This window comes from Aethalodelphis obliquidens, unplaced genomic scaffold (genome assembly GCF_003676395.1).
Source record: "Aethalodelphis obliquidens isolate GAN/ISIS:26980383/991018 unplaced genomic scaffold, ASM367639v1 scaffold9, whole genome shotgun sequence".
NCBI lineage: Eukaryota > Metazoa > Chordata > Mammalia > Artiodactyla > Delphinidae > Aethalodelphis > Aethalodelphis obliquidens.
The window spans coordinates 32964787-32992083 of record NW_020837953.1 but is presented as its reverse complement, the minus strand read 5'-3'; the positions used below and the strand labels follow the sequence as shown (position 1 = coordinate 32992083).

Below are 27297 nucleotides of genomic sequence, written 5' to 3'. Positions count from 1 at the left end.
CTGTTTCAAGTAGGAAATAAATCTCTTAATATATTCGGCTCACGAAACCACTGGGAGGGCTGGGGGTGTGAAGGAGGCCCCGCAAGGGTTCAGGGAATCAGGAAAGGCTGGAGCCGAGGGAGCTGCAGCCAGTGGCCCGGTGGCTCTCTCCTCCTAAGGTTGGTTCTGTGAGATCCGATCTCACTGGCAGAAGCCGATGTGAAGCCTGCTGGCCAAGGGAGGTGCGAAAAGTGGTTCACAGGCGTCCAGCCTCCGAGAGGGCACGTAGAAAGGGAGGAAGAAGGCGCTGAGACCACCGGGGAACCCCGTCCTCCCCTGACACTCCTGTGGGAGGTGGGGGACAGGGAAACCGGGGTGCTGGGCCAGAGGAAACCTCACCACCGTGTGGACCGTCAGATGCTGTGTGGAGAGCAGACACATGTTATCTTCGATCCTCACGACAGCCGTGTGAGAGACAAGCCTGAGAGATGAAGTGACAGGACCAGGGCTGGACCCCAGGTCTGTATGCACATCAGCTTGGACCCTGCCTCTGGGTGCTCCCGGAGCCAGGCTGGCGGTCAGGAGTGATTCGTTCAGCACCCATTGACTGAGCACCAACCATGCACACCAGGCTGGGTGCCGGGTACTAGGAGCATGGCAGCAAACAAAACAAAGAAGATCCCATCCCACGGAGTTGCATTCCACTGGGGGAGGGGGATACTGACCCTCCCCGCTCCCCAAAAATGTACTAGGAAGAAAAAAAAAAAGCCAGGGCTGGGGATAGAGGGGGAGGCGGGCAGTGCTGCTTTATACAGGGGTGGGAGGTCAGGGAGGTTTGAGCAAAGGACCTAACGAAAGTGGGAGGAAAGAGCACTTGAGACAGAAGACACAGCAAGTGTACCCCCTCCTCGGCCCCGCCCCAGGCAGGGGGGAGAGTGAGATGTGAGAGAACAGAAGGGGCGAGGAGGTCAGTGTGGCCGGAAGGAGAGAGCTGGGAGATGAGGTCAGAGAGCAGGTGGGCACCGGGGACCTGGGGCAGGGGCGGGGGCTTCTGACCTGCTTGAGACGGAGTGGGAGGTCTGTGCAGAGAAAGACAAGATCACAGAGGCTGCAGAGACCCCCAGGGGCTGGGGCAGTCGTCCAGGGTCAGGCCCAAGAGAAAGCGGGCTCAGGGCTAGAAAAGGGGCAGGTGGGAGCTTGACAACGGGACGCACTTTCTCCTCTGTTTCCGACGGAGGCCGGGGTTTGAGGCGTCACCGAGTCTGTGAGTCTGGGTCCCAGGCTTGTGCATCCTTGTGTGATGTGGAGGGCTGGTGTCTCCAGGTCCCTGCCGGCGTCAGGCTGTGGTGCGAGTGTCCCCGGGCACGTGTGTCATTCCTCTGGGAGTGTGGAGTGAGCATGTGTCAGCTCTGTGGTCTGTGTTGTGCTGCAGGCGTGCGTATCTGAACGTGAGCATGTGGACGTCTGGTCTGGTGGGGAGCAGGCCTGTGTGTTTCTTTGTGCATGTGTGGGTGCCTGCTTGTCTGTAGGGGGCAGCAATGGGGAATGTCTTTGACTTTGGCCCCTTCACTACTATCTAGTTCCCCTGCTTCCTTGACGTTCTGCAGAGCTCAGCTCTAATTTTTACAGGAAATCAGAACAGATGCCCCTGGGACCCAGGGGGGTTGGCATATGCTTCTTGGGGACTTGAGTTGAAGGTCTGTCCCGTGGGATTATCTGACAGCTGAAGTAGGGAGGATGCCCAGCCCCTGGTTCCCGCATGGGCAGCGTTTTAAACCCAGAGGCCCCCTCCCTCCCCAGGGACTGAGTTGGACCAGGGCTTTCACCACCCAGTTAGGAAGACTGTCTGAAGTTTGGGCCCTGCCAGCCCTCAGTAAGAGTCAGATTCCTAAGCCTGGAGGCCTTCAGGAGAAGCCAGGACTTCAGCACTGTGGAAAGAGCACAGAATTAGGAGTCAGAGGGACCTGGGTTCAAATCCCACTTCTGTCACTTACTAGACATAGTAACTAGTTCATAACCGTGGTCAAATGATGGCTTGGTTTTGTCTCTGTAGAGTGTGGACCTACCTCATGATGTTATTATGAGGATTAAATGAGAAGTTACTATGTGCCAGGCCCTGTGCTAAGGGCTTTGCATGAATCACCTCATTAAATCCTCACCATGACCCTCTCGAGTGGATGGTGTTCCCATTTTACTGAAGAAGAAACTGAGGCCCAGAGAGGTGAAGTTACTGGCCCAGTGTCACTCAGGGGGAATGGGAGAGCCTGGCTTTAAATAGGCAGTGTGACTTCAAAAGTAGCAGCGTGACACAGTGAATATAAAGCCGAGTGCCTGACTTTTGGTAGGAGTTTGGTCAGTGGTGGTTGTTATTACTGATGCCACACGGCTGTCAAATTCTTGACCCCCAAAGGATAGCTCTGGACTCTCTTTTCTCCTTTTAAATTTTAAAGAGGGCAGTGGAAAAGCACCAGACTTGGGAGACTGAAGTTCAGACCCTGACTGACTCATTCACTGTGTGACCTTGTACCAGTCACCTCCCCTCCCTGAGCTCCATTTTTCCTCATCTGTACAGTGAGGACACTCATTTCTGGCCTGCCTGTAAGGATCAGGTGTGTGCAAAAGAGCTTGCAGCCTAAGTTGACTGTGTCCTCCCCAAAAGATTTGTCCAAACCCCCAGTACGTCAGAATGTGACCTTATTTGGAAACAGGGTCTTTACAGAGGTGATCAATTCAAACAAGGTTATCAGGGTGGTGTCCTTATAAAATGGGGAAATTTGGACACAGGGCCAGCCAGGCGCAGAGCGAAGGCTGTGTGAAGAGACACAGGGAGGAGGCCATGTGAAGGCCAGGGTTATGCTGCCACAAGCCGAGGAACATCTGGGGCAATCAGAAGCTGGAAGAGGCGAAGCAGGATCTTCCCCTACAGGTGAAGCGGGGGACACGGCCCTGCTGACGCTTTGATTTTGGTCTTCTGGCCTCCAGAACTGTGAGACAATACATTTCTGTTGTTCTAAGCCACCCACTTTGCGGTATAGGTTTCCGCACAATCCCAAAGTTCCTATGAAACCTTTTGTAAGCTGAAATGGTATAACGCGAAGAAGCAGTTATTAGCACACATCTTGCTAACGGATGCAGACCATAAATCCAGTTAAAGCACAGATGCTCTCAGACACAGTTCAAAGCTAAAGTGGCTTGAGGTGCTTTGATGCTGAGATGCTGAGGGTAGTTTCCTGGAAAGGAGCTTGGCGGTGCCACTCTCACTCCTTGGGGTGCATGCTGCCTCTATGACGGCTGCTGCTGCAAAACAAACGCTGAACGCCATTCTCGCTTTTTCGTAAATGCTAAAATCCTCTATTTATTTTATTCATCTTTTTTGGCTGCGTCAGCACTTAGTTGCGGCACTCAGGGTCTTCGTTGAGACATGCGGGATCTTTCCTTGTGGCGCAGGCTCTTTGCTGTGGCTCAGGGGCTTCTCTCTTGTTGTGGTGCTCGGGCTTCTCTCTCGTTGTGGCGTGCGGGTATTCTCTCTCTAGTTGTGGCACGGGGGCTCCAGGGCGCGTGGGCTCTGTAGTTTGCAGCACGCAGGCTCTCTGGTTGAGGCGCACGAGCTCAGTAGTTGTAGTGCACGGGCTTAGTTACCCTGTGGCACGTGGGGTCTTAGTTCCCCGACCAGGGATCGAACCCGTGTCCCCTGCATTGGAAGGCGGATTCTTTACCACTGGACCACCAGGGAAGTCCCCGAAAATCCTCTTTGGATGGCTTTCAGTTGGGGAAAACAGGAACTAACATAGGTCTTTCGTAAACGTGAAGAGGCATAAAGCATACTTCTGAAAAGCGGGGGATACATGTTCCTTGTTACAGCAGCCCCAGGAAGCTAAAACAGGCCTGTGACATAAGAGCCATAATGCCCACCGTTTTTTTCTGGGGATACAAGCATGCACCCCATTGACGCTGTGAAGAGAGCGAGGTTCAGAGAGGTGAGGTCATCAGCCCATCACACAACAGATGAACACAGTGCCAGGACCGAACCAGGGTCCTCCTGACCCCAAAGTCAGTGCTACTCTGCCGAGGAACAGAGCCTGAGGCTGGAGGCCAGGTGACCGGGTGAGCCTGGGGCAGCCCAGGAACGGGGGCCCGGCCCTTCAGCTTTGCTCTGCAGCCTTTCCCCATCCTCCTCTGAGCTCTGGGGCAGTCGCCCTGCCCCGCCTGCCTCCAGGGCTATTGGGTCTCACGGCCTGGGTCACTAGGACACACAGAGTATCCCCGGCCACCCGGCGCTTGCAGGGGGAGGTGGCAGCTAGTGGCTCCCTGGTGTCAGAGCCAGAGAGCCAGGTTCAAGTCCTGACTCCACCGCTGCCTGATTGGCTTGAGTTTGTCACCACCCCCCTCTCTGAGCCTCAGTTTCTCTGTCTGCGAAATGGGACCGTGAACCATCTCTGCCTTCCCTGAAGGGTGGTCTAAAGGTACAGTGAGGTCAGGTGTGGGTAGAAGCTCAGAGACTGCTATGACGGGGCTGTTGCCTAGGCAGGGCCTGTGAGTGGAGGGTATAAAGTCCTGCCTGGGGTCCCCAGGGCACTGTGTCCCCAGTGCTGGCTGGTGGGTCTGGTCTACGGCAGAGTGGGAAGGAAGATGGGCCAGGTTTGGGAAGATTCTAAAAGTTCTGCCTCCCCCGTTCAGCTCCCCTGACCTGGGTCCTCTCTCAGCCCCCTAGGGTTGCTGTGGCGAAGGGGAGATGGACTAGGATGATTCATGGTTATAACTTATCAAGCACTTAGTCTGTGCCTAATTTTTGTTTTAAGGTAACTTTACAACAGCTCTCTGCAGAGTAGGTGATGTTGGTCCCATTTTACAGGTGAGGAAACTGAGGCTCAGAGAGACAACGTGACTTGCCTCAGGTAACACAGCCAAGAAGGGGCAGGGCCAGGATTTGAGGCCAGGCCTCACTCAACACACCCTGTCAGCCCGACATTTGGTGGAAACTGGGGTGGGGCCCAGAGAGGGGATGGACCTTGACTAAGGCCACATGGAAGGGCAGGGGTCGGACCTCAGGTCCAGGCCTTTCTTCCTCTTCAGAGAGCAGGGCTGAAGGGAGAGGCGGACACCCACGTGTTTAGCAAACCCCAGTTATAAGCCTGGAGCCTTTGCCTGCCCCTCCTGGTGTGGGGGAGGCCATGTGTTGTCAGGCGGAGGCATCAGGCTGGCCTGAGGCACAGACCGGAAGAGGGCCAGTGTGGCCAGGCCAGTGTTTGGGCTCTAAGAACAGACTGACTTCTGCCTAAAGCATGGCTGAAGGGTGCCTCAGTCAGGGGTGGCTCAGGCCCATGGCAATGTCCTGTGAGCATGGCATTCAGTCCCAGCCCTGCTGAGTCACCCCCAGGCAGAAAAGGCCCAACGCCGTGTCAGTTCCACTGCCCAGGAAAGATCGCGAGAGGATGTCTTAAATGCTGCAGCTTTATTGCAGTAAGTTTGTCGATTCAGCTCATTACATTTAATTAGAATTATTTAATTAGAATCTTAATAAAAGAGTAAAACAGGAAGGAGGCTGAGAAGCAGAGGTAAGCAAATCTGTGCTGAGTGTATGCAGTAGACCCAGCTGGGCGGTGGAGTGGCGCAGGGGCTGCCAGGACATTTGCCTGGAAGGTTGGGGATAGGGGTGCACATGTTCCGGGACCACCAGGGCCCAGGGATCTGGCAGTGGGGAGAAGGGAGCTGAGGGCCTGGGGCCGGGCTCTCACCCACCCATTCCGTGTGCCGGCTCCTGGCCTGAGGACACTGGGCCTGTGGAGATGAGTAGGACCCGTTTCCTGCCCTCAAGGGAAATAGACAAGAAGCCAGAGAGTTACAGTGCCCAGTGCCCCCCGGGGGGCAGAGTTCACTGCAGCAGCCATAGACGGGTGTCTCACCTGGGCTGGGGGTGGAAATCTTTCTAGAACATTGATGCCTGCCTGCGGTGACACCTGAACATTGAGTTGCAGTTACGACAAGGAAGAGGAGAGCTTCGAGCAGGCTTCGGGGAGGCTCCTGTGGGAGGCAGGGAAGAGTGGAGGTTGAGTAAGGACCTGGATCCAGGTGGCTGGTTCCCCATCCCAGCGCCACATCTGTGGGCTCTAGCAAGTTACCCCACCCCTCGGAGCCTCATTTTCCTCACCTGTGAATGAGATCCGCAGCGGAACCCGTCTCCTAGGGCTCTTGTGTAGTTAGATGAGCTGATTCACGGACAGCATTGGACCAGCGGCTGGTACATGGTCAGTGCTATGTGCACTAGCTCTTAGGATTCTTCTTCTTCTCCTCCAAGGTGAGATGTTCAGGGGTGGTCAGTTACACATGTCTGGGCGGGGGTCTAGCTCTGAGGGTCATCGGTAAAGCCATGGGTGTGGGTGGGCACCTCAAGAGAGAATGGTGGGCACTGCTGCCACCCATCACCTCCACTTCCTCTTTCCTCATTCCCTGAAGGACCCAGTTTGTTCAGAGATCTGCCCCCAGCAGAGCCCTTGCTCTTCCTGGCAGCGGATCCCATGCCCCAGCTCCAGAGGGGGTCTGGGGAGACTCAGGCAAGCATGGTCCTGGCATTCCCCTGCTTCTGGATCTCCGTGAGGCTGGAGAGCCGGCCTGGTTCCAGAGTCAGGGGAGGTTCTCCCTCTCCCCACCTCCCTCCTCCTACCTCTCCCATCTCCCCCCTCCCCCTCCCCTTTCCCTCCCTGTCTCCTCACACTCTCCCTCTTCCTCTCCCTCCTGGGAACCTACACAAGCAGGTGGTTCCATTGCCACCCCTTAGGGAATGAGAGCTGGGATAAAGCCAGTGATGTGCTGGTGTTTTTTCCTCTCCAGCTGAAAAAAAAAAAAGCCCTGATTTGTAGCGCTTGCTGATTTCCATGGTGTAAATATCTCCTCCATAGCCAATTTCAAACTGCCAACAGGATGCCACTGAACAGAGTTAGGACAACACACAATCACCTCTTGCAAGCCAGCATGAACCAGCTCCAGTACCGCTAGGTGTAGTCAACCCGGAGGAGGGCAGGGCTGAGAGAGAAGAGCATGGGCACCTCTGACAGCACTGGGAGCTGCCGGGAGCTGTGCATTCCAGGAGTCTGCCTTCCCGGGACCTCCACTGTCGCAGAGTTTTCTGTTGCTTGCAGCCAAATGCATCCCGCGTGCTGTGGGGATGCAGAGTAAGAAGAGAAGCGGACCCAGGGTCAGCCTCAAGGAACCACCAGCATGAATGCAGCGGGCAGAGGAAGAAGAGGCTGTGAACTCAGCTGCCACTGTAGTTTGACAATGCAAAGGATCATGGTTTGCATTTGGTTTTCCACAAACTTAATCCTACTGCAGTAAAAGATAAGAGAACTTTTAGTCCAGTTATAGAAAGTTCCTAGGCTCCAGTTTATGCCTTGAGTCAAGAATTTAGGTATTGAAGTTTGTTATTCTTTTTCTTTTAATTGTGTCATAGAATTATGAAATTTCTTTTCTAGTGTCATAGAAGCAGCCACCCCATCTTTGCAATCGTGCCATTTTTGTGTTCAATGGCCGTGACCACTGAGGCCCTCACAGCTTTGCCTTCAATGGCACTCTTTTCCAGATGGCCACAGGCCATAATTTAATTAATTAATTTAACTTAATTAGCTGTTTCACCACTACATACCACAGGCTGCTAGATTCTCATCCTGGATACTAACTGGATTTTGGCCACCTTCAGCCCCAACTAGAATAGATGATTATTTCCTTCCTTTCCCTGAGGGTGTCTTGTCTGAAACCCACCCGGTCAGACCAATTTCCAAACCAGTCAAGTTTCTTGGTTGAAAACAATGGAAACTGACGGTCATTAATTTAAGCAGAACAGGAATTTATTGGAAGGACACCAAGGAGCTCACAGAATCGACTGAGAGCGAGGCTCAGGGAAAGGGCGGATGTGAAGGAGGCTGGCAGCTCAGGACACAGGCAAGGGGCCCGTGTGGGCAGCGTGTGGGTCTGGTGCTGCTGCCAGGGCCGCCTTCGCTGGGCATCACGGCCTGGGCACGGCCTCTGGTCCCCAGGAATGACCCCCCCCGACTGTCCTCTGTAGCACCGTAGTGGTCCCTGAATTCAGGGTGGGCTCCTGATTGACGGGTGGAGTCTGGTCATGTGCCTGGTCCTACTGACCCAGGGGCATGTCAGCCTCTGCAATGGGAGGGCAGAGCCGCCTTCCTCTAAGATTCACCCCACAGGGGAGTCCCCCAAACAAGAAAGGGGTTTGAATGCTGAGCAGGAGAAAAAACAAAATCATAGAAACGGCGAATATTCACCTTGGCTAGGCACCGTGCTAACGTTTTGCCTGAATTATCTCTTAATCTTCACAATTGTTTTCTGAGCGGCATTACTTCTATCAACCTCACTTTACAGTTAGGGAAACAAGCTCTGAGCTTCTTTATCAGTAATAACCCCAGACTTTTGGGGTACTGTGAAGACCAGCCTGGACGCCTCAGAGCCAGGCTTCTGGAGGGGTTGCCCTAAATGGGGCGTCACAGAGGTGGAAGGAACCTGTCCAGTCTGAGCACTGCCTAATTCTAGATGCTACTGCTGTTGGCCTGCCTGGAACAGGTCCTGGACCAAGGGGGCACCATCCTGGGGACGGCGGCAGACACAGCTGAGCCACCAAGAGCAAACGGTGTGTCAGGAACGTGTGCTTTCTGGTGGGCCTCAGCACACGGGCCGTCTGTCACGAAGCTGGCTGCAGCCAACAGCCTGAGGTGGTGCCCACTGCTATGTAAGCAGAGATGCTGGGTTCTGAGAAACCGAGGTGTGAGCCCCCTCGCCCCACAACTAGGAAGAGGAGAAGGCATCTGAAAGGGAGAGAGAAGCCAGCCAAAACCCAAGCACGGACCCAGGAGCCTCCTGCTGGTGGCCCAGGTCTCCCCCATCAGACCAGGAGTTTCTGAACCTGAGTCGGGGCAGGGAGTCTCCCCGCTTAGATGAGCCTCCTGCGAGTGGAGTGTTATCTCTTCCAACATATCAGGAGGTCCTGTGTGCAGGGCTATGTCCCCCATCTCCGACTGGGGCTTCTAAGGGAGGAGTGTCTCTTCCTTCAGACTAGGGGCACCTGAAGGCAGGGCTGAGGGTTCTAAGAAGTCCGTGTCAGCGAGAGCCGTGCAGTTTGGAGGAGCAAGACCAGCAGAGCTGGATGGAACCTGGTCACACTGAAGGGGAATTGAGACCCAGAGAGGGGCAGGGGCCTGCAGAGTTCATCCCCCAGGGGGTAGCTGTCCAAGACAATATCCTAGGACTCTTGCCTCCCAGCCAGGAGGAATTGGGGTGACAGGGGAAGTGTGGCCTTAGGAATGCAGCTCCCAGAGCCAGGCAGGAGGGGGCAACTCTGTGGGGACCAAGGCTTGGCCCTGGGCTGCCGACCCCACCCCTTGGAAACGCCTCTGGTTGTTCTGTCCTGGATGTTTGCATCCTTGGCCAGGTTCCTGGGCAATTGCCTCATCCCACGGTGGCCAACAGATGTGCACAGCTGGAGGAGGGGCTCTGGGTGGAATCCAGTCCTGCCCGGTGCCAGCCTGGGCCAGGGAGCTGGGACTCTGGGTCCTGGTCCCCGCCTCCACCTCTACCTGGTTGTGTGGCCCTGGGTAGGGCCGTGGCCTCCCGGGGCCTCAGTTTCTTCTCTGTCTCATGGGGAAGACTCTTCTTTCATCAGATGTTGACTGAGGAGCCGGGCACATCCAGCGGTCCCTGCCTTCAAGTATTTTATGCTCCTTGGAGAGCTGACGTCGAGCATCTGTAGCAGTTTGTGGAGCTCTCGGCCTACAGGGGGCTTCACAGGAAGCGGTTTCATTTTTCTCCGATCTCTGGCCCCAGCTGTGCAGTGGCAGATCCCAGGGTGCTGTGGTCACTTTGTTATTACAAGGCCATCTGTTTGAAATCCCAGTCTCAGAGGCAATTCAAAGCTTTTCCTTCCTTTGTCCCCAGCCACCAGGCTTATGGGACTTGGAGAGTGGTGGGTATGTGTGTGTGTGCGTGCGTGCACGCGTGCGCGTGTGTGTGTTACCCCACACGGGGGGCTGGCTGCAGGGATGCTGGTTCTTTCCTGGTGTCCTGAGTCTAGTATCTTAGAGTATTTGGGGTTCCATGGTCTTCTCCTGGGATACTTCCCCCCTCCATCTTTTTAAAATGAAATTTTTTATTTTTAAGAAATTGTGGTAAAATATACAGAACATAAAATCTACCGTCTTATCCATTTTTAAGTGTACAGCTCAGTGGCGTTAAGTACATTCACACTGTCGTGCAACCGCCACTACTGTCCATCTCCAGAACTTCTTTATCATCCCAGGGTAAATCCCCCTCATTTTAAAATGATAGCTGTATTGAGACATGATTCACATAACATACAATTCACCCATTTAAAGTGTACACGTTAGTGGTTTTGAGTCCAGTCGCAGGGTTGTACAACTAGTATTACAATCAAGTTGAAAACATTCCATCAGCCAAAAGGACATTCCCTTCCGTGAAACACCTCAACCCCATCCTCCGCGACCAGCCCCGCCCCTTAGCCAACCACTGATCTATGTTCTGTCTCTGGATTTGCCTGTTCTGGACGGTCCCTATAAATGGAATCACACACCACGTGGCCTTCTGTGTCTGGCTTTTTTCACTTAGCATAATGGCTTCAATGTCCGGCTATGTGGTAGCAGGTGTCAGGGCTTCATTCCTCCCTCTCCATTCTTAAGGTGTAACCTCTCTGGTATAGGGGCTGAGGGAATCAGGGCTCAGCAGGCAACAGCTCCGTGTTACCACTCACGGCCGGGCTCCTCTCTGTGGATTGATGCTGCTGGCGGCCCAGCCAGTGCCCTCAGCGTGGCAGGTATCCGAGTGCTGGCTCACCGCCTTGCACGTGTGTGCATTCTTCGTGGGTCCTGAGGGGTCAGTCCCTCCCCTCTCTGATTGTCAGTTTCCTTATTTGTCAAATACCCTTCTTAATTTATTTTACTCCCATTTTACAGATGGCCCAGAGAGGGGAGGCGAGGCAGTGGCGCCCAGGCCCCCAACACCCAGCCCAGGGCTCTTTCCTCTACCCCTGGCCATTGTCCTCTCAGGAGTCTGGGCCGGGCCAGTCCCAGGGGACTCACAGTGGGCAGTTGATGCGAGGCCCAGCTTTCTGAAGATGAGCAGCACTGGGGTTCTCATGATAGTCCTGCTGGGGGTACCACAGCCTGAGCCACCTCCCCTCTCTGCACCCATCTCTGGGCCTGCCTGGGAGCTGACTCTGATTGTCCTGGGGCCCCATTGATGTGTGCAGACGTTCCCCACAGACACCAGGCTCCAGCAGTGCCACAGCGTTCCCAAGGGGCTCATACCCAGATCCCTGCATCCCATACACCACGTGGCAGGATCTCGGGCCCAGCATGGCAGTGGTGGTGCAGTTTGGGCTGTGTCTGGGCGCGCTGGGCCTCTCGTGCCCACTCGTGGGCAGGTCTCTGCCTCCAGGCCTCAGGGCCTGGGAAGACAGAGACCTGATGGTCCTTAATCCAATCTCAGATGCAGATTCACATCCCTGAGCCCCAGCCCAAGGCTTAACCTTGACTCAGGTTCCAGGCTAAGATCCCAAACTGTCCCTAGACTGAGACTTGCCCCCAGCTTCATTCCAAGCCCTGATCACAGTCCCAGACTGAGCCCTGCCCCTGGTTCCAGGCTGAGCCCTTACCAAAGATTAAGCTCTAAACCTAGCCCCCAATCAACTTGACTCTGGTCAGAAATTCAATCAGGAGCCAGCTCTAATTTCAGTCCTGACCTCAGTCCTTGTCTGAACTGTGACCATGGCCACAGACTGATCTCTACTTTCCAAACAACAAACTAACCCTTGACCTGAAATGTAACCCAAGTGGGAGCCCAGGAGCCCTTCACAGGGCAGAATTTGTGCTGGACCTAGAAGGAAAGTTAGTGCTTCACTGGGCAGAGTTGTGGGGACTATGTTCACGGAGGCTCGGAGGGGGAGAGTGGAGAAGGAAGTGGCATCTCAAAGAGGAGAAGCGAGTGGCCGGGGGAGTACTGCTGTCCAAATGGGGAGAGGGTGGAAGGACTCCGGACTCAGAATCCATAGCTGTGGTTCTAAGCTAGGCTCCCTCATCTATTGCAACCTTATTTGGGAGGAAGCGCTGGCCTCTCTGTTGTTGCTTCTTCATCTTAAAATGGATCCACCTGGGCTTCCCCGGTGGCGCAGTGGTTAAGAACCCGCCTGCCAATGCAGGGGACAGGGGTTCGAGCCCTGGTCCGGGAAGATCCCACATGCCATGGAGCAACTAAGCCCATGAGCCACAACTACTGAGCCTGCGCACCACAACTACTGAAGCCCGCGTGCCTAGAGCCCGTGCTCCGCAACAAGAGAAGCCACCACAATGAGAAGCCCACACACCACAAAGAAGAGTAGCCCCTGCTCACCACAACTAGAGAAAGCCCGCGCGCAGCAACCGACCCAATGCAACCAAAAATGAATAATAAATAAATTAATTATTTATTTTTTAAATCATAAAAAAAAGGATCCACCTGCTTTCCTCTTGGGTCATGTAGCTCACTAAGAGTGTAGTCAAGATATCTTGCCCTTAGGTCTTCTTACATACGGACCCTTTGCCTGGACCACTCTTCTTTCCTTGCCCACTCCTGCATCCCCAAAGCGAAATGCCCCTTCCTCTAGGCAGCCTTCCTGAAGCGCTTTGTGGTAGACATAACATGAGCCCTGATCACCCTTCAGTGAAAGATTTGGTGCCCTGGGTCTGGCGCGCTGTCTGCAGGCAGCCTTCACATTTCTGCGGTCACCCGCTTCAAGGCTGCCCACATCCAGTGACTGATGAGGGACTGAAGGCAGGAGGAGAATCAAAGACCTCCTTGCAGCCATCTCTGACCAACTCCAGACAACTCCCTTCCTGCCCCTCCCTTCCTGCCCCTCCCTTCCTCAGGTGTTGATCTCAGAACACTCCCCGCTAAGCACCTACATGCTGACCTCCATCTCAGATTCTGCCTCCAGAGAACCCAGCCTGTGACACCCCCAGGCCAAGTCCTAAATTACACCCATGGCACTTGGTCACCTCCTTTAGAACACTTATGAGAATGTAGAGTCCTTCCTTTTTCCTGTCTCCTTGTCCTGGAATTGTCATGCAGAGGGCATGGACCCAGCAGTAGCAGCACACGGTGCATGTGGAGATCGCAGGGGGAAAGCTCAGAGGCAGAGACGTAGTAGGGTCTGCAGTGCCCTGAGCTCTCAACATCCCCCTCCTGGGTTCTCAGCACGGCAGGCAAGTCCTCCACAGGGCCAGTGCTGCTGCAGAGGGGCCTGCCCCAGCCAGCCAGCTGGACATGCAACCGTCACCAAGAGAAAGGACCCACTCCGGACTGTTGGCCAAAGAGGTAAGAGGGAATGCGTAATTTCTCTAAGTAACAAGAAATATAACAAGGGATGTCTGGGTGTTAGTGACACTAGGGAGTATGCTTGCCAAGGCCCAGGGCTGCACCCCAAGGACGCGGAAGAGTCTTGAGGAGTGTCAGCAGGCAGGAACACGGACACGCACCAAAGCTGGGGTTGGCTGTTGCCTGCAGACGAGGCTAGTGCCGCCAAGCCAGCTCTCTGCTGAGCTACCGAAGGTGGGAAGAAAATGCGCCTCCACGGCTCTTCAGACGTGTCTCTCATCAAAAATGTATGCTTGGTGAGGGTAGGAGCTGAGTCTGTCTTGTTCCCTGCTCAATAAATTGGATGTGTGTTATGGATGAATAAATAAATAGATCAAGAGATCAGGGATGGAAAAGCAATTTACACTTCCGAAGCATTATGCGAGGCAGGGGATAACTGGGGAGAAAGGCTTCTTCTAGAAGTTATTCCTTAGGAGAGGCCAAAAAAAAAAGTCTATTAATAGATTCAATTAATAAACGTCAGCCAAGGTAAAGGTTAACAGGAAGCACCTCCGCAAATGTTGGTGGTCTCTCAGGCAGGGCCCGGGGTTGGCTGGCATGCAGGCAAAGAAGGCATCCTCCCTCCTGTTTGCTCAGAGCACGGTCTCAGCCCTGGGGGAGCCTCATCCCTACATCCTGAGTGGGGGCCACAGCCCAGATGCTTCCTGGAAGCTCACCCCACTCCAGCCACGCTGGCCCCTTCTGTGTTCCGTAAACACACCAAGCCTGTTTGTACCTCGGGGTCTTCCCCCTTGCTGTTCCTATTGTCCCTCTTCCCCTCACTTCCTTCAGGTTTCTGTGCAAACATCACCTCCTCAGAGAGGCATTTTCTGACCCCAATCTAAAATAGCAGCCTCTGTCCCCATCACTGCCCATCTTTAAAAGAAAATTCGAGCTTCCCTGGTGGCGCAGTTGTTGAGAGTCCGCCTGCTGATGCAGGGGACGTGGGTTCGTTCCCCAGTCCGGGAAGATCCCACATGCCGCGGAGCAGCTGGGCCCGTGAGCCATGGCCACTGAGCCTGCGCGTCCGGAGTCTGTGCTCCGCAACGGGAGAGGCCACAACAGTGAGAGACCCGCGTACCGCAAAAAAAAAAAAAGAAAGAAAGAAAATTCCCTGGCTCTGTTTTAATTTATTGAGAGGACTTGTTACAACCTGAAATTGTATATAGAATATATATGCCTTTTAAAACATTATTTGTTTTGTATTTTTGTCCAACTCCCCCCTCTAGAATGAAGATGGGGAATTTTTCTGTCCTGTTTACTGCTATATCTCCTAGAACTGCGCGTGGCCCTTAAGTAGGCACTCAGCAAACTGCTGAATGAATAAGTGGGGGGTGAACTGGACAGAGTCCCTGTCCTCAAGGGGCTCCCCTTCTAATAGGCAGCACTGGCAGCTAACTGGGCAGTTTCTCTGTCATGCGCTGAGTGATGTGACGAAGGCATGGGGGATGCTGGGGGGGAGGGACAGCGAGGAAAGGCATAGAACCGTGCTGGGAGGATGAGGCATGGCTTCTTGGATGAGGCCACATCTAAACCACAACCTGAGTACCGAGTCAGAATTCTCCAACTAGAAGGGAGGAGGAGAGCATTCTAGGTAGACGGAAGTAAAGGTTTAAAGTCCTGAAGGGCTTCCCTGGTGGTGCAGTGGTTGAGAGTCCGCCTGCCGATGCAGGGGACGTGGGTTCGTGCCCCGATCCGGGAAGATCCCACATGCCACGGAGCGTCTGGGCCCGTGAGCCATGGCCGCTGAGCCTGCGCATCCGGAGCCTGTGCTCCGCAACGGGAGAGGCCACAACAGTGAGAGGCCCGCGTACCGCAAAAAAAAATAAAAATAAAGTCCTGAAGGCAAGAGAGAGCCTGGGAAGTTGATAGAATGTAAAAAAGTTTTGTGTGTCTGGATCAGAGTGGGGAGGGGGAAGAGGCACAGAAGAGACTGGATGGTGGGCAGGGGTCCGTTCACAAAGCATCTAGAGCAGACGATAAGGCAGGAAGTAACGTGACCAGATCATATTTCTGCTTACCAGTGTTTTCTAAACATTCATAATCTTCGGGAACTTTGCCATATCTGGCATCTCTTAACTCAGTGATAAATACTATTCACTTAATACTTTACATGTAACCGACTCATTTTACTTAAATACGTTCATTTAAAAGGGAAACCCTTTGTAAACTATCCTAACTTGTGTCATATACACAAACTAACAGTAAAACTAAACCTAATGAAAACGAAATAATGTTCCATGTCACCACCTGCTAAGGTTCTGATTCCGAAGTCTACCTTCTCCTGTTAAAAAAAAGAGATTAACATGTCGGCAAGGTGCTAAAGATGAGATAGCACTAAACGGGACTTTCTCCTTGACTAGATCATCAGAAAGATTCAAAGAGGATTCAAAGGAAATATTAATATCTTTCTTACTGTGTGAGGCAGTGTTACTTCAGCTGTATCTAGATTTCTTCTAAGATTATTTCATAATGACATAAAATAATCTTAAACATGACCAGTGGTACGATTTCCACAGAGACTCGCTATAAACCTTTCAGATGTCTTTGAGTGAACAGAAGTAGGGCATGGAAGACAAAATGGGGTAGATGGCTAAGAAAACTGAAAAAGCCAATCAATCCAATTGTATCCCTTCACTCCATTACATTGTAAAACCTATCCATCCATCCACCTCACCACCTGGACATCCACCAGCCTGCCCATACGCCCACCCACCTTTTTGCTTATCTGCTTGCCCACCCACAAATCCATTTACTTACCCATTGTTCACCTGCTTCCCCATATACCTGAGTATCTTCTCACCTGCCAAATACATGCACCCATTCCCTCCATGCAACTGCTCTCCTAAACATTGCCCATCCACTCCCCTGTCTACCTATCTACCTATTATCCATCCATCCATCCATCCATCCTTCCATCCTTCCATCCATCCCATACATTACATTCCACACTTAGCGGCTTGACCCCTAATTCTCCTGTTCCTTCTAAAATAGAAACTGTGGCTATGACCCCTTTAGCTGAGTTCTGATTTGGGTGTTCATTGCCTCTTACAAGCTTCAGTCCTCCCTGAGCTTCCCTTTGGGTTGTCCCCACATGGAATCTCTGAAAATCACCTTATTCTTGCTGCCCTTGACCTCTTCCCTTCATACACTCCTCCTCACCAGGGGTCTTATTTTCCGATAACCGTACCAGGGCAGAGTCCTAGATTGTCAAAGATGAAAGGGGTGGCAGACACCACTGAGCCCAAAGCTTTCAGTTTCTAGATGGGAAAGCAGAGTGGGCAGGTCACAGGATGAGCCAATCACAGTATTAGGAACCTTTTTATTTCTCAAGATAAATCCTCCGGTGCCTACAAACTACTCCTGCATTTCTAAAATGTCAGGGCTCAAAGCAACCCTAGACATCATCTCTGAGTGGTTTTCCAGATGGGCCTCACAGGGTGGGTGTTTTGAGTGGTCTAGTCTCCAATTCCCTACAGCCCTACTTAACTAGAGGATGGGAGTATGTGGGATATTTTTTGAACAAAGGGTTTTGCTGCAAAGAGGAAAAAAATGTTTAAACTCTTTGTTCTCAACCAGTGCCCTCATTTTATGGACAAGGAAGTAGGTTCAGAGAGGAGAAGGTTCCTGCTCAAGGTCACACATCAGGTAAGTTGCAGAGCAAATGTGCTAACCCAGGTTTCTTGGCCTTGTCTTTTTCCTTTGCTGAGCATCTGCTGGCTTTAGAGGGACCTGAGTTACGGCAGCCAGGAAAGAAGGAATGCTATTCTTCTAGCCCAGGAATTCCTAGGGAGGGCCAATGATCCCAATCACTACTTACGGACTGAGGACATATATTTTAAAAATTAACTGTGGTCCTCTGGATTCCTTGGCTCCCTTCACTGGGAACTGGATGCCAAGAGGAGGCAAGCAGGGGCACCAGTTTTACTCCCAACCTCTCTTTTATGATGACCCCCTCTCCTCAGCAGCATCTCTTTGCTCTACAAAATTCTGCCTGTTAAGATTATGGGCACAGAGCACACTTTGTCCACTGTGACTGTGGACTTTGCCACTGAAACTGATAATCCCTCTTGGGAGAGACACGAGATGTTCTCCTCCCCTGACGCACAGTGTGCGCTGCTCTCCGCTCCCTAGTGGATGGCGGCAGTGTCAGGGCTCTGTGGACTCCTCTGGCTCCGCGGTATTTGAAATGCCACCTATCGACGTTTTCTAGGAGGGGGGCCAAGCTCCACAGCGCCGACCTTGTCCTGAGACCCTCCACCTGCGCCTCCTGTCACTCTCAGAGTTTTCTGGGCTCGTCAACATTTGCTGAAGTGTCATCCTTGCTTATTTGCAGGTCAGCTTTAAGCCCTGCCCCTGGTCTTTTAACACAGGTAAACTGTCTTTGCATAACATAATCATCTGTTAAGAGCAGGCTCTGGAATCAGGCCACCTGAGTGCAAATTCCAGCTGCATTGCTTACTGGTTATGTGCTCTTTGGCAAATTACTTAATCTCTCTGGGCCTCAGTTTCCTTATCTGTAAAAATGGAGAGATAAAATAATAGGAAGATACTTGGGCTGGGCTCTGAGGAAGAGGGGGAGAAGGGGAGAGGGAAAAGCATTGTGGGCAGAAGGGAACAGCATGTACAAAGGCCCTGTGGAAAGAGGAAACAGAGCACTTTACCTGGGACTGAAAGAAGACCCAGGACCATGGAGATGCCCTAGCTTGGCTTACTCAGCATCTTCCGTAGTGTGCCTTCCTGTACTAGACAGACCTAGAAGCTAGACTTCTGAAGCCAAGCATACAGATGCGATTTAGGTTCTGTCAACCATGGACGTTAACACAGGAAGGCTGAGGTCATACTTTTCTGATTTTCAGTCAAGCGGAGTTCTGGGTTGTTTTTTTTCTGCGGCTGCAGTTGCAGAGGGTTCAGGGTCTAGCCCCTTGTTTGTGATTGCAGAAGAAGAGCTGGGGGCACCCCTCCTGCTGGCAGGGATCAGGGCAGAGTATAGTCCTGCAGCCAGCAGTGGTGGTGGCAGCAACCAGATTCCTGGCTTCCCAGTCATGACAGAGGCTGCAGTGTTACTCTGGGGATCTCAGCCTAGGACCAACCTCTCCAGCCCTCCCAGCAGTGTGTGAGCACTGTTTCCCTGTATTACATTCCTTTCTGCTTAAATGAACTGCGGTGGTTTCTGTGATCTGCAGCTGAGCTGGACTGTGGTGGACAAAAGAAGGCCACACATTCTTCCCATCAAGGAATGGAGCTCGTTTCCCCTCCCCTCGGCGTGGGCTGGCTTGTGACTTCTTCACCAAAAGAAGGTCGTGGAAGTGATACTCTATCAATTCCAGGCCAAGCCTTGAAGTTCAGAGGGGGAGGTTTTTGCTTTTTTACCTGTGGAAAGTTCACTCTTGAGAGACTCTCTCCGAATCCAGCTGTCACGCAGTAAGAATCCCAAGGCACATGGAGAGGCCCCGTGTGGCCTCTATTTGACAGTTCTAGTTGAACTCTCAGGCAACAGCCAGCATCACCCACCAGACATGTGAGTGATCACCTTGGAAGCCCAGCCCGGTCATGCCTGCAGATGGCTCCAGACCCAGAAGAACCACACAGCTGAGCCTAGTCAAACCCAGGAATCACGAGAGAACTAAGATTTGGGGTGATTTGGGGGGCGGCAATAGACAACCCAAATACTGACGTGTACAGGCAGATGGAGTAAGAGGAAGTGGGATGAAGCTGGAGAAGATTATGTGGAGCCTGGTAAGCCATGGTTAGGAGCTTTGTTACTATTCTAAAAGCAGTGGGAAACTGCGGAAAGATTTTAGGTAGAAAGGTGACACTATGGCATTTCCCTTTCAAAGGCATCACCTTGCCTGCTGTGTGGGGAACAGACTGGAGGGGGAGCCAGAGAGGTGAGCCAGCCTGGAGATAAATGCAGGTGTTGAGGCAAGAGCTGAAGGTGGTTTGGACGGGAGAGTGGGATGGGGCTGGGGGTTAATGATTGAAAGGGAGCAAAGTGGATGATCATTGATATTTAGGAGATAAAATTATAATGACTTGGGGAGTGCTGGTAATCTATGTGGGCTTTACCTAACTAGTTCCTTCTATTCTCTGTGCCCCATACCTCTACAGAGTCGACAGTGGAGAGAGCAAGGACTCAGGTATCAGACACATTAATCCCAGTTTACTACTTAGCTGCTGTGTTACCTTGGGCAAGTCACCTAACTTCTCTGGACTGCAGTTTTCCTCAAACGGGGGCAATATGAAGCATGATCACAGTAGGTCCACTTGTTTACTGAACAGTGCCTGGCACATAGCAGGCACACAATAAATCTTTGTTGAATGAATTTAGTGGGTTGGAATTAATGAGCTACAAAGAAGAAATGACCTTATTTTTCTCCTCCTCCTGAAAACTTCTGTCAAGGAGGGCTTTCCTTTCCTGCATGTCTCCGAGCAAAAGCTGAAAAGAAAGCTCCTGGAGCAGGACCTGGAGGAGGCCACTGTCTGGCTGGATGGAGAAAGGGGAGGCAAAGAGAGAGCAGGGGCCGGGAAGTTGACAGGAACAGGCTAAAGGGTATGTGTTTGGGGCCACGTCCTGTCCTCTCGGGCCTCAGGGCCCTCATCTTAGCCTGGGTGGTTGAAGCAGATGTTCTGCCCACCAGCCATTCCTGCTCCAGGCCCCTTGCTCATTCTTTCTAACTCTGCATGGCAGCCTGGCCTTTCTGCTGCCCCTTGCAGAGTCCTCCTCCTGGGAGAGACCGCTTCTGCTGGGTTTCTGTGTCCGCCACCCTCCCCCAACACGGACACCTGGGGCCTGGCACCAAGCGGGCTGTGCCTGCCCATGTGAGGGACGGCCTCTCTCCCCCCCAGTCCTCAGGCCCTCAGCAGCAGTAACTGGGTGCAGGGGAAGACAAGGCAGAGAAGGGGCCCACTCTCCTGTTTTGAGCCCCTCCCGCCCTTGGCCCCTGTAGGTAATCACTGAGCCTTTAGGGGGTTCTGTAATATAAGTTGGGTTATCTCTAGCTTTCTCTGTTGGCAGTTTAGGGTTCAGGGTTCTTGGTTGCCCTAAGTTACAACCCACTGATCTGCTTTTCGGCCTTCCAAATTTTGTGAATGTTATCTCCTCTTCTGGGCTAATTATCCTTGTAGTTTTACGCCTTAAAAAAAAAATCCCTTTTGCCTTCATGTTAGTGGAGGGTCAGGAGGGAGTGGAGTTATGTGTGTGTGCTCGATCTGTCTTATTTAGCCAGAATTCATAGTCAGTCTAATTTAATCTTCACAACAACACCAAGGGGCCGTATTATTATTCTCATTCTCAGAGGCTCGGAGAAGAAGTCCACAGAACTAATAAGTGGTGGAACCTGGTGCCACCCACAGCCCTTGGTCTCCAACACTCTTCACCTCACACAGCTCTCCTGGCAGTGCTCAGAGAAGGCTGTGTCCTCCTCACTTCCACAGAAGTTGGCATCGTATGTGGTCAAAGCTCAGTTTGCCAGAAGGACGCCGTGGGGTGATCATACCTTCCTCCATCTGAACGTGTCCTCTGACCATGCCTTCTGTAGGAGCCGAGGCATTGTAAGAGTGGTAAATGCAATTAAGAATGGGAATGACCTTAATGTGCAACAGCAGTGGATTGGGTAAACAAATTTTGGTCTCCCCGTTTAAAATATCCTATCTGGCTGTCAGAATGATAAGGCAGAAGAATATTTAACTTCATGGAAAAATGCTCCTGACGTATTGGGACATTGAAGAAGTACACTTACTTTCTTTCTTTCTTTTTATTTTTATTTTTTTGCGGTATGCGGGCCTCTCACTGCTGTGGCCTCTCCCGTTGCGGAGCACAGGCTCCGGACGTGCAGGCACAGTGGCCATGGCTCACGGGCCCAGCTGCTCCACGGCATGTGGGATCTTCCCGGACCGGGCCACGAACCCGTGTCCCCTGCATCGGCAGGCGGACTCTCAACCACTGCGCCACCAGGGAAACCCGAAGAAGTACACTTTCTAAGCAGTGGGTGCTGTGTAGCAACAATAACACATACATAATAACAAATTAATAAAAGAGGAACTAACCTTTACCTGAAACCCTTGATCCTTGAGTATAGGTCCCAAGCCAACATCCAAAGTTAAAAGGGATCCTGTCTACCCCAAGGTATGAAATCAAATTCACCCTCTCCCACCCTTACCCCCTACTCTGTCCCCAGCACCCCATAATTCCTCATGACCTTGAAGTCTACAGTTCATATCCTGTGGAGGGAAAGTGCATCGGCTGCTCCCCTACCCTCACCTCCACCTGGGGTTTTGTGAATCGACTCCTGGAATACTGTGGGTATTGAGAACATTCTAAATAATCATAGTTTTTTTCTTTACTTTTACCTGGGCCACTGGAAAGCTCCCGCCCTCTTTTTCTTGGAGGAAGAGTAGGGCTGAGTGATTAGCTAAAGGGTGGGAAATGACAGCCATTTGTTATCCTGGAAGAAGAAGTCCCCCCACTGCAGGCGAAATGAGGAAAAATAGAACTAAAATCTAGCCACAACATATGTTACAAGACACTGGATTTCCTTTTCTAAAGATCCTCTGAAATGGGATAAAGATTTATGTATTCAGCCACCTTAGAATAGTGTGCGTCAGCGTGAGGGTCATTAGCCATTATAGCTGTGCTGTCCAGTCCAGTAGCTACTAGCCACACGGGGCTTACGGCACGCTTGAAACGTGGCTAGTCTGGATTGAGATGTGCTATAAATGTAAAATACACACTGGATCAGGAAGACCTGGCATGTAAAAAAAAAAAATGTAGCCGATCTCATTACTGATTTTTAAAATAATAATCGAAATGATAATATTTTGGCTATATTGGATTAAATAAAATATATTATTAAATTTAATTTAACCTTAAACATTTCCTTAAGTTAAAAACTTTTTTAAAGCCCTGTGGTCTCAGTGCCTCAACACAGCACCTATTAATTTCTCATGTAAGCTCCGTGCCAGCGCAGCCAAAGCAGATGTGCAGAAGGTCCTGCTCGTCATGGTCACGCAGGGACTCTGGCTGAGGGAGCAGCTGCCATCTAGATCACTGTCAGTCACCTTGCCAGAGGGAAAGCCAGAGCTCTGGAGGATATGGCCCTGGCAATTAAATGTTCTGGCCTAGAAGTGACACCCGTTGTTTCTGCTCACAGCTCATTGGCTGGAACCAGTCACATGGCTCTACTTAACCACAAGGGGGCAGGGCGATCCTACCCTGTGCCCCAAAGGCAGAGATCCAGAAATACTTGGTGGACATGACTAGCTTGGTTTCTATCGGCTTTTTTTTATTTCTTTAGAATATATAGAATTGAATAATAGTAAAAAGTAGAGTGGAATAAAATAGGAAATATCAGAGGGCATCACAAAATTTTAAAGTTATGATTGAGGCTCAATAAATATTTGTGAGATGGTGAAAATTCTTTCTGAAAAGGGATCATAGCCACAACGAACATGTCTTTCTTGCTTTATCACTAACGAAGTGTTTGCCCACTGGTTATCTCATGTGGGGTATTATGGGCCCCCTTTATGGATGACGAAACTGGCTCAGAGAAGTGAGTGATCTGCCCGGGTCACGCCGTCAAATGGCAGAGCTGGGACTTGGGACTAGTAAGATACTAATGCAACTCCCTCGTCAAACCCCAAACTTTTTTCTCTTTCATTTATCAACCCCGATAACTTGCTATTCTTTACTTCTTTTAATAATACTAACATTTAACATATACTGAGTTTAATACTATTATCATTGCTATTTTATAGCCGAGGAAACTGAGGCTCAAACAGATGAGATGACCACCCAAGGTTACACAGCCCCTGGTAAGCTCGGCAGGACTTGGGTTCATAGGCAGGTCTATGAGAGTCAAGGCTGCAGTTGTAATGCTCTTTTGCCACCCTGGCTTTTTGAGCTGGTTCTGGAAATCACTTGAATGGCATAATGGATAAGTTTTGAGGGAACTTCCCATGATTGTTTGGTTCACGTGGTTCCAGCAACTCCTGCCTATTACCTTGGGCCCTTCTTATATTCCTAATCCCAGAGGGGCAGATAGTTTGAGATCCTGCATAGAATCTGGAGCCTCAATAATCCACGGACATTAAGAAACACACACACACACGCACACTAAACAAAAGATAAAGACTCCCTGATATTAGTAAGTGGAACCGGATGACTAAGTTATGCCGGGGTTACATTTTAAAGATCCTGTTTCATTTCTAGCTTTATGGGGCTTGATGTAAGCTTTTGGAAATGTACTTTTATGAGATTCAAAGATAGTTATTCTACATGTCCTTTAAAAGTGCCCATACCATAAATAATAATAACTAATATTTAGTTCCTGCTATATGCCAGGCACTGTGCTAAGACATTAACGTGGATTATTTCATTTAACCCTCAATGACATCAGTGAGGTAAATGTAACCCAGGACTGTGGAAGTGAGAAGAAACCTTATGATACGTGTGGAAGTGGCCTTAGCTGGGATTCTCAAGTACTGATGAGATCCAGCCTCTGCTCTGCCTCTAACTGCAAATTACTTACGGGCACTTTGATCTTTAGATTTCACATCTGCAACATTCTACCTTTGAGCTGGATGATCTAGAAACTCCTGGAGAGGAGGGGCTTATCTGAGCAGTGCTTAGCGCAAGAGGACTGCATAAACAGCACTATTATGACAATCCAGATAGAGACCATATTTTCTGAAATGAAAATCGGTGTGTACAGTCTGGCAAATGAAAGCCCTCATAGAGACCATGAACAGAGTATTTGAAATTGGAACTTCCCTGGAAACCCTGAGTTACAAAGTTTCAGTCTGGTTGCTAGCTTGTTTGCCACTGGGAAATGAAGCAGCACTAATTCTTATCTTATAACATTGGTTCGCACTTATCCACTGCTCATGGTGCACCAGACTCTGTGCTAAGACATTTACAATGGTTGGCTCCTGTAGTCCTCACAACCACCCTATGTGATCATCTCCATTTCACAGATGAGGAAGTTGGGGCTTTAAGAGATGAGCAATTTTCCCAGGGTCTCGCTACTGGTAGGAGATGGAGTCCAGACTGGCACTCTGACTCCAGGGTCCTCATTCTTACCACCCTGCTTCCCCTTCTCCAGCGTACTGAGGACTTAGCTTTGGAAGGTAGATCAAGAACAAGTCCAACCCAGGCCCTGCTCACATGGAAGATGAGCAGAACATATGCTTCGGGCTCTTTGCAGCCAGTTATCTCATGTATTCCTCCCGTCATCTTTCTGAGGTATGCATTACTATTGACCCCATTTGACAGATGGAGAACTTGAGGCTCAGAGAGTTCAGACAAGTTGCCCAAGATGAACTAGCCAATGTGTGGCAAAGCCGAGATTCAAACCCAGGCCTCTCTGACTTCAAAGCCTTGGCTTTAAGCCAGGGTTTCTCACCCTTGGCACAGCTGACATTTGGGGCTGGACAGTTGGGAAGGGGGGACTGTCCTGTTCACTGGAAAATGTCTGATAGCATCCTTGACTTCTATCCACTAGATGCCAGTAGAACACTCCTCCCCCAATTGTGACAACCACAATTATCTCCAGACGTTGCCAAATGTTCCCTGGGTGCAAAATTGCTCCCCGCTGAGAACTCTTGCTTCTGGCTGGCTGACTGGGCCACCTCAGGACTGGGGACTCAGGCAAAGTGTTGAAAAGAAACTTTCATGATCTTCTTTTAAGAGACTGAGAGCAGGTGTTCTGGCTCTGTGACCCTGAAATTAGCCACCCCCTGCACAGCAAGGTACCGACCGGGACCTGCAGCCTGCTGGAGAGAGTCAGGGACACCTGCGGGAACTTTTGTCTCTAGACCAGCCTGGTGTGCTCTCACCCAGCAGGCCCCGTCATCCGTGCCTCTCTTGCCCAGGCTGAATTTGTCTGGAGGCCTTTAAGGAAGCTGCCCGATGATCGTCTCTTGGCTCAGTTTAGCTTTATCTCTAGTTTTTGATTTTAAATGGAACTAATGACCATTTGAGATTCAGATTCCGCACCAACTGCCCAGAACCTTCTCAATGAGCAGACTGGAAGCCCCGTACAGCCTAATTCACGTCTCGCACCTCAACAAATGCCCCTGGCAAGTTAGACACCTGGAATCCTTGCAGACATCTCCCTCTCTATCAACGTCAAATCTCAAGCCATCACCAAGTCCTCTCAGTTGGGATTCTAAGCATGATTTGGATCCTGGGGTCTTGTGCATCTCCCATCTCCCCAATCCAAGCCACCATAGGCTACTGCAATATCCTCTGAAAGGCACCCACATCATTCACTCCTGCCTTCCAGTCTGTTTTCACACTGTAGCTATAGTAGCCTTTTAAAAATGTTAATCTGAATCCACCCACCCACCTACCCCTTCACACACATTCCTGCTCCTGTCCTAAGTCATTCAGTGATGCTTCCTGTCTTTCCCCTTCACTCTCTCTACTCCAGACATACTGGCTTGTCTGTTCTCAAAAGTACCATATTCTCTCCACTGCAGGGTTTTTGCATATGCTGTCCCCTCAGCCTGGGTGTTCTCACAATCCCTCTTTGCTTAGGTAACTACACTCATCCTTAGAGGATGTCTTCCCTGACCACTTCTCACTCAACCCGAGTCTAGGTCCATCTCCATCGTTACATGTTCTTAGAGCAGCATCTCTCTTTTTCCTCACTTTTATCTCAGCTTGCAGAGTTATTTGGGGGTTGTTTATTTGTTTAGACTCCTCTTCCCCATAAGACTGTAAGCTCCACAATGGGAACAACGTGTCTATTTTTGCTCATCATTGCATCACCAAAGCATAGTATATTGCCTGGAATACAGCAGGTGCTCTTTACATACTTATTGAATGGCTGAATGAGCTCATATAATCCTCCCAACAAGCCTGTGAAAATTCTGCCTGGGTCCAGTGCTCTTTCCCTGCTCTGACTTCCTATAGCACCTGCTCTCTTGGCATTATATGATGGGGAGCAATAGACGCTGAAAGACATGAAGGGCTCTGGAGCCTGACCAACTGGACTCAAATCCCCCCTCTGCCACTTCCCAGCTGTGTGACATTGGGTAAGAGCCTTAACATCTCTGTGCTTTAGTTTCCTCTTCTATAAAATGCCAGTAATAATAGTACCTGTCTCATGGGATGGTTGTAAGGATTAAATAAGTGAGCTTCTACGAATTCTGTTATAAGGGTTTGGCACATAGTGTGTGCCCCATTAATCTTAGTTACTATTTGTATTATTAACAGAAAGAGCATTGATTCTGGGATTAGATGAGTCTGGTTTTCTCTCATACTTGCAAATTATTCCCTGGGTGGACAAGTCACGTCACACCCCTGAGCCTGAGTTTCCCCATCTGTTAAGTTGGGATCTCAAAGCCTACTTCAGAGAAGGCCATCGTGAGAGTAGATAGGATGAGAACAAAGCACTCAGCACAGTGCCCAGTGCATGGTAGTTCCCTTCCTGATGGGTTGAATTGGTCCCCGTTGCCTCTTAGACAAGAAGCTCCCTGAAGTTAGGCTTCACATCTGCCTTATTCAGGGCTGTTTTCCCCAGCCCCTCTGTACCTGGCACATAGTAGGTGTTCAACAAGTAGTTCTTCACTGAGTGAATGAATCAATACTGACAGGGACCATGCTTTGCTCATCTTTGACCAACCCGAGACTAGTGCAATACCTAGTATCTAATTTCAATAAATGTTTGTTGACAGAATAGATTTTTAAAATGCTATTCATTTCTGTTCCCAGTCCCACTTAAGTGTCTGAACTGAACTGAGAAAGATACTTGTTAACTTATCCTGAATCTCTCTAGCCTTAGTATTTTTATTTGTAAAGTGAGGCTATTAATAATATCTACCTCATAAGAGTGCTCTGAAAAGTAAATGAAGCAATATGTGTTCAGCACATTGAAAATGTTGGTTCATTATTATTCCCTTCCC

General features: G+C 50.8%; 1 protein-coding gene and 1 long non-coding RNA gene across 2 annotated transcripts in view; both read left to right on the top strand.

The window, feature by feature from the left end:
• Positions 1 to 13002: 13002 nt before the first annotated feature.
• MAN1C1 (mannosidase alpha class 1C member 1) overlaps positions 13003 to 27297 on the top strand; it is a 149101-nt gene continuing 134806 nt past the window's right edge. The window contains exon 1 of the mRNA XM_027109648.1: positions 13003 to 13350. Within this exon, the coding sequence (XP_026965449.1) occupies positions 13300 to 13350 (51 nt within the window). The 5' untranslated portion in view covers positions 13003 to 13299. The remainder of the gene's footprint in view (positions 13351 to 27297) is intronic.
• LOC113622016 (uncharacterized) lies at positions 19389 to 21222 on the top strand. Its single transcript, XR_003433381.1, has 3 exons — positions 19389 to 19646; positions 19793 to 19942; positions 20688 to 21222. It is a non-coding gene; the product is annotated as an uncharacterized LOC113622016 (long non-coding RNA).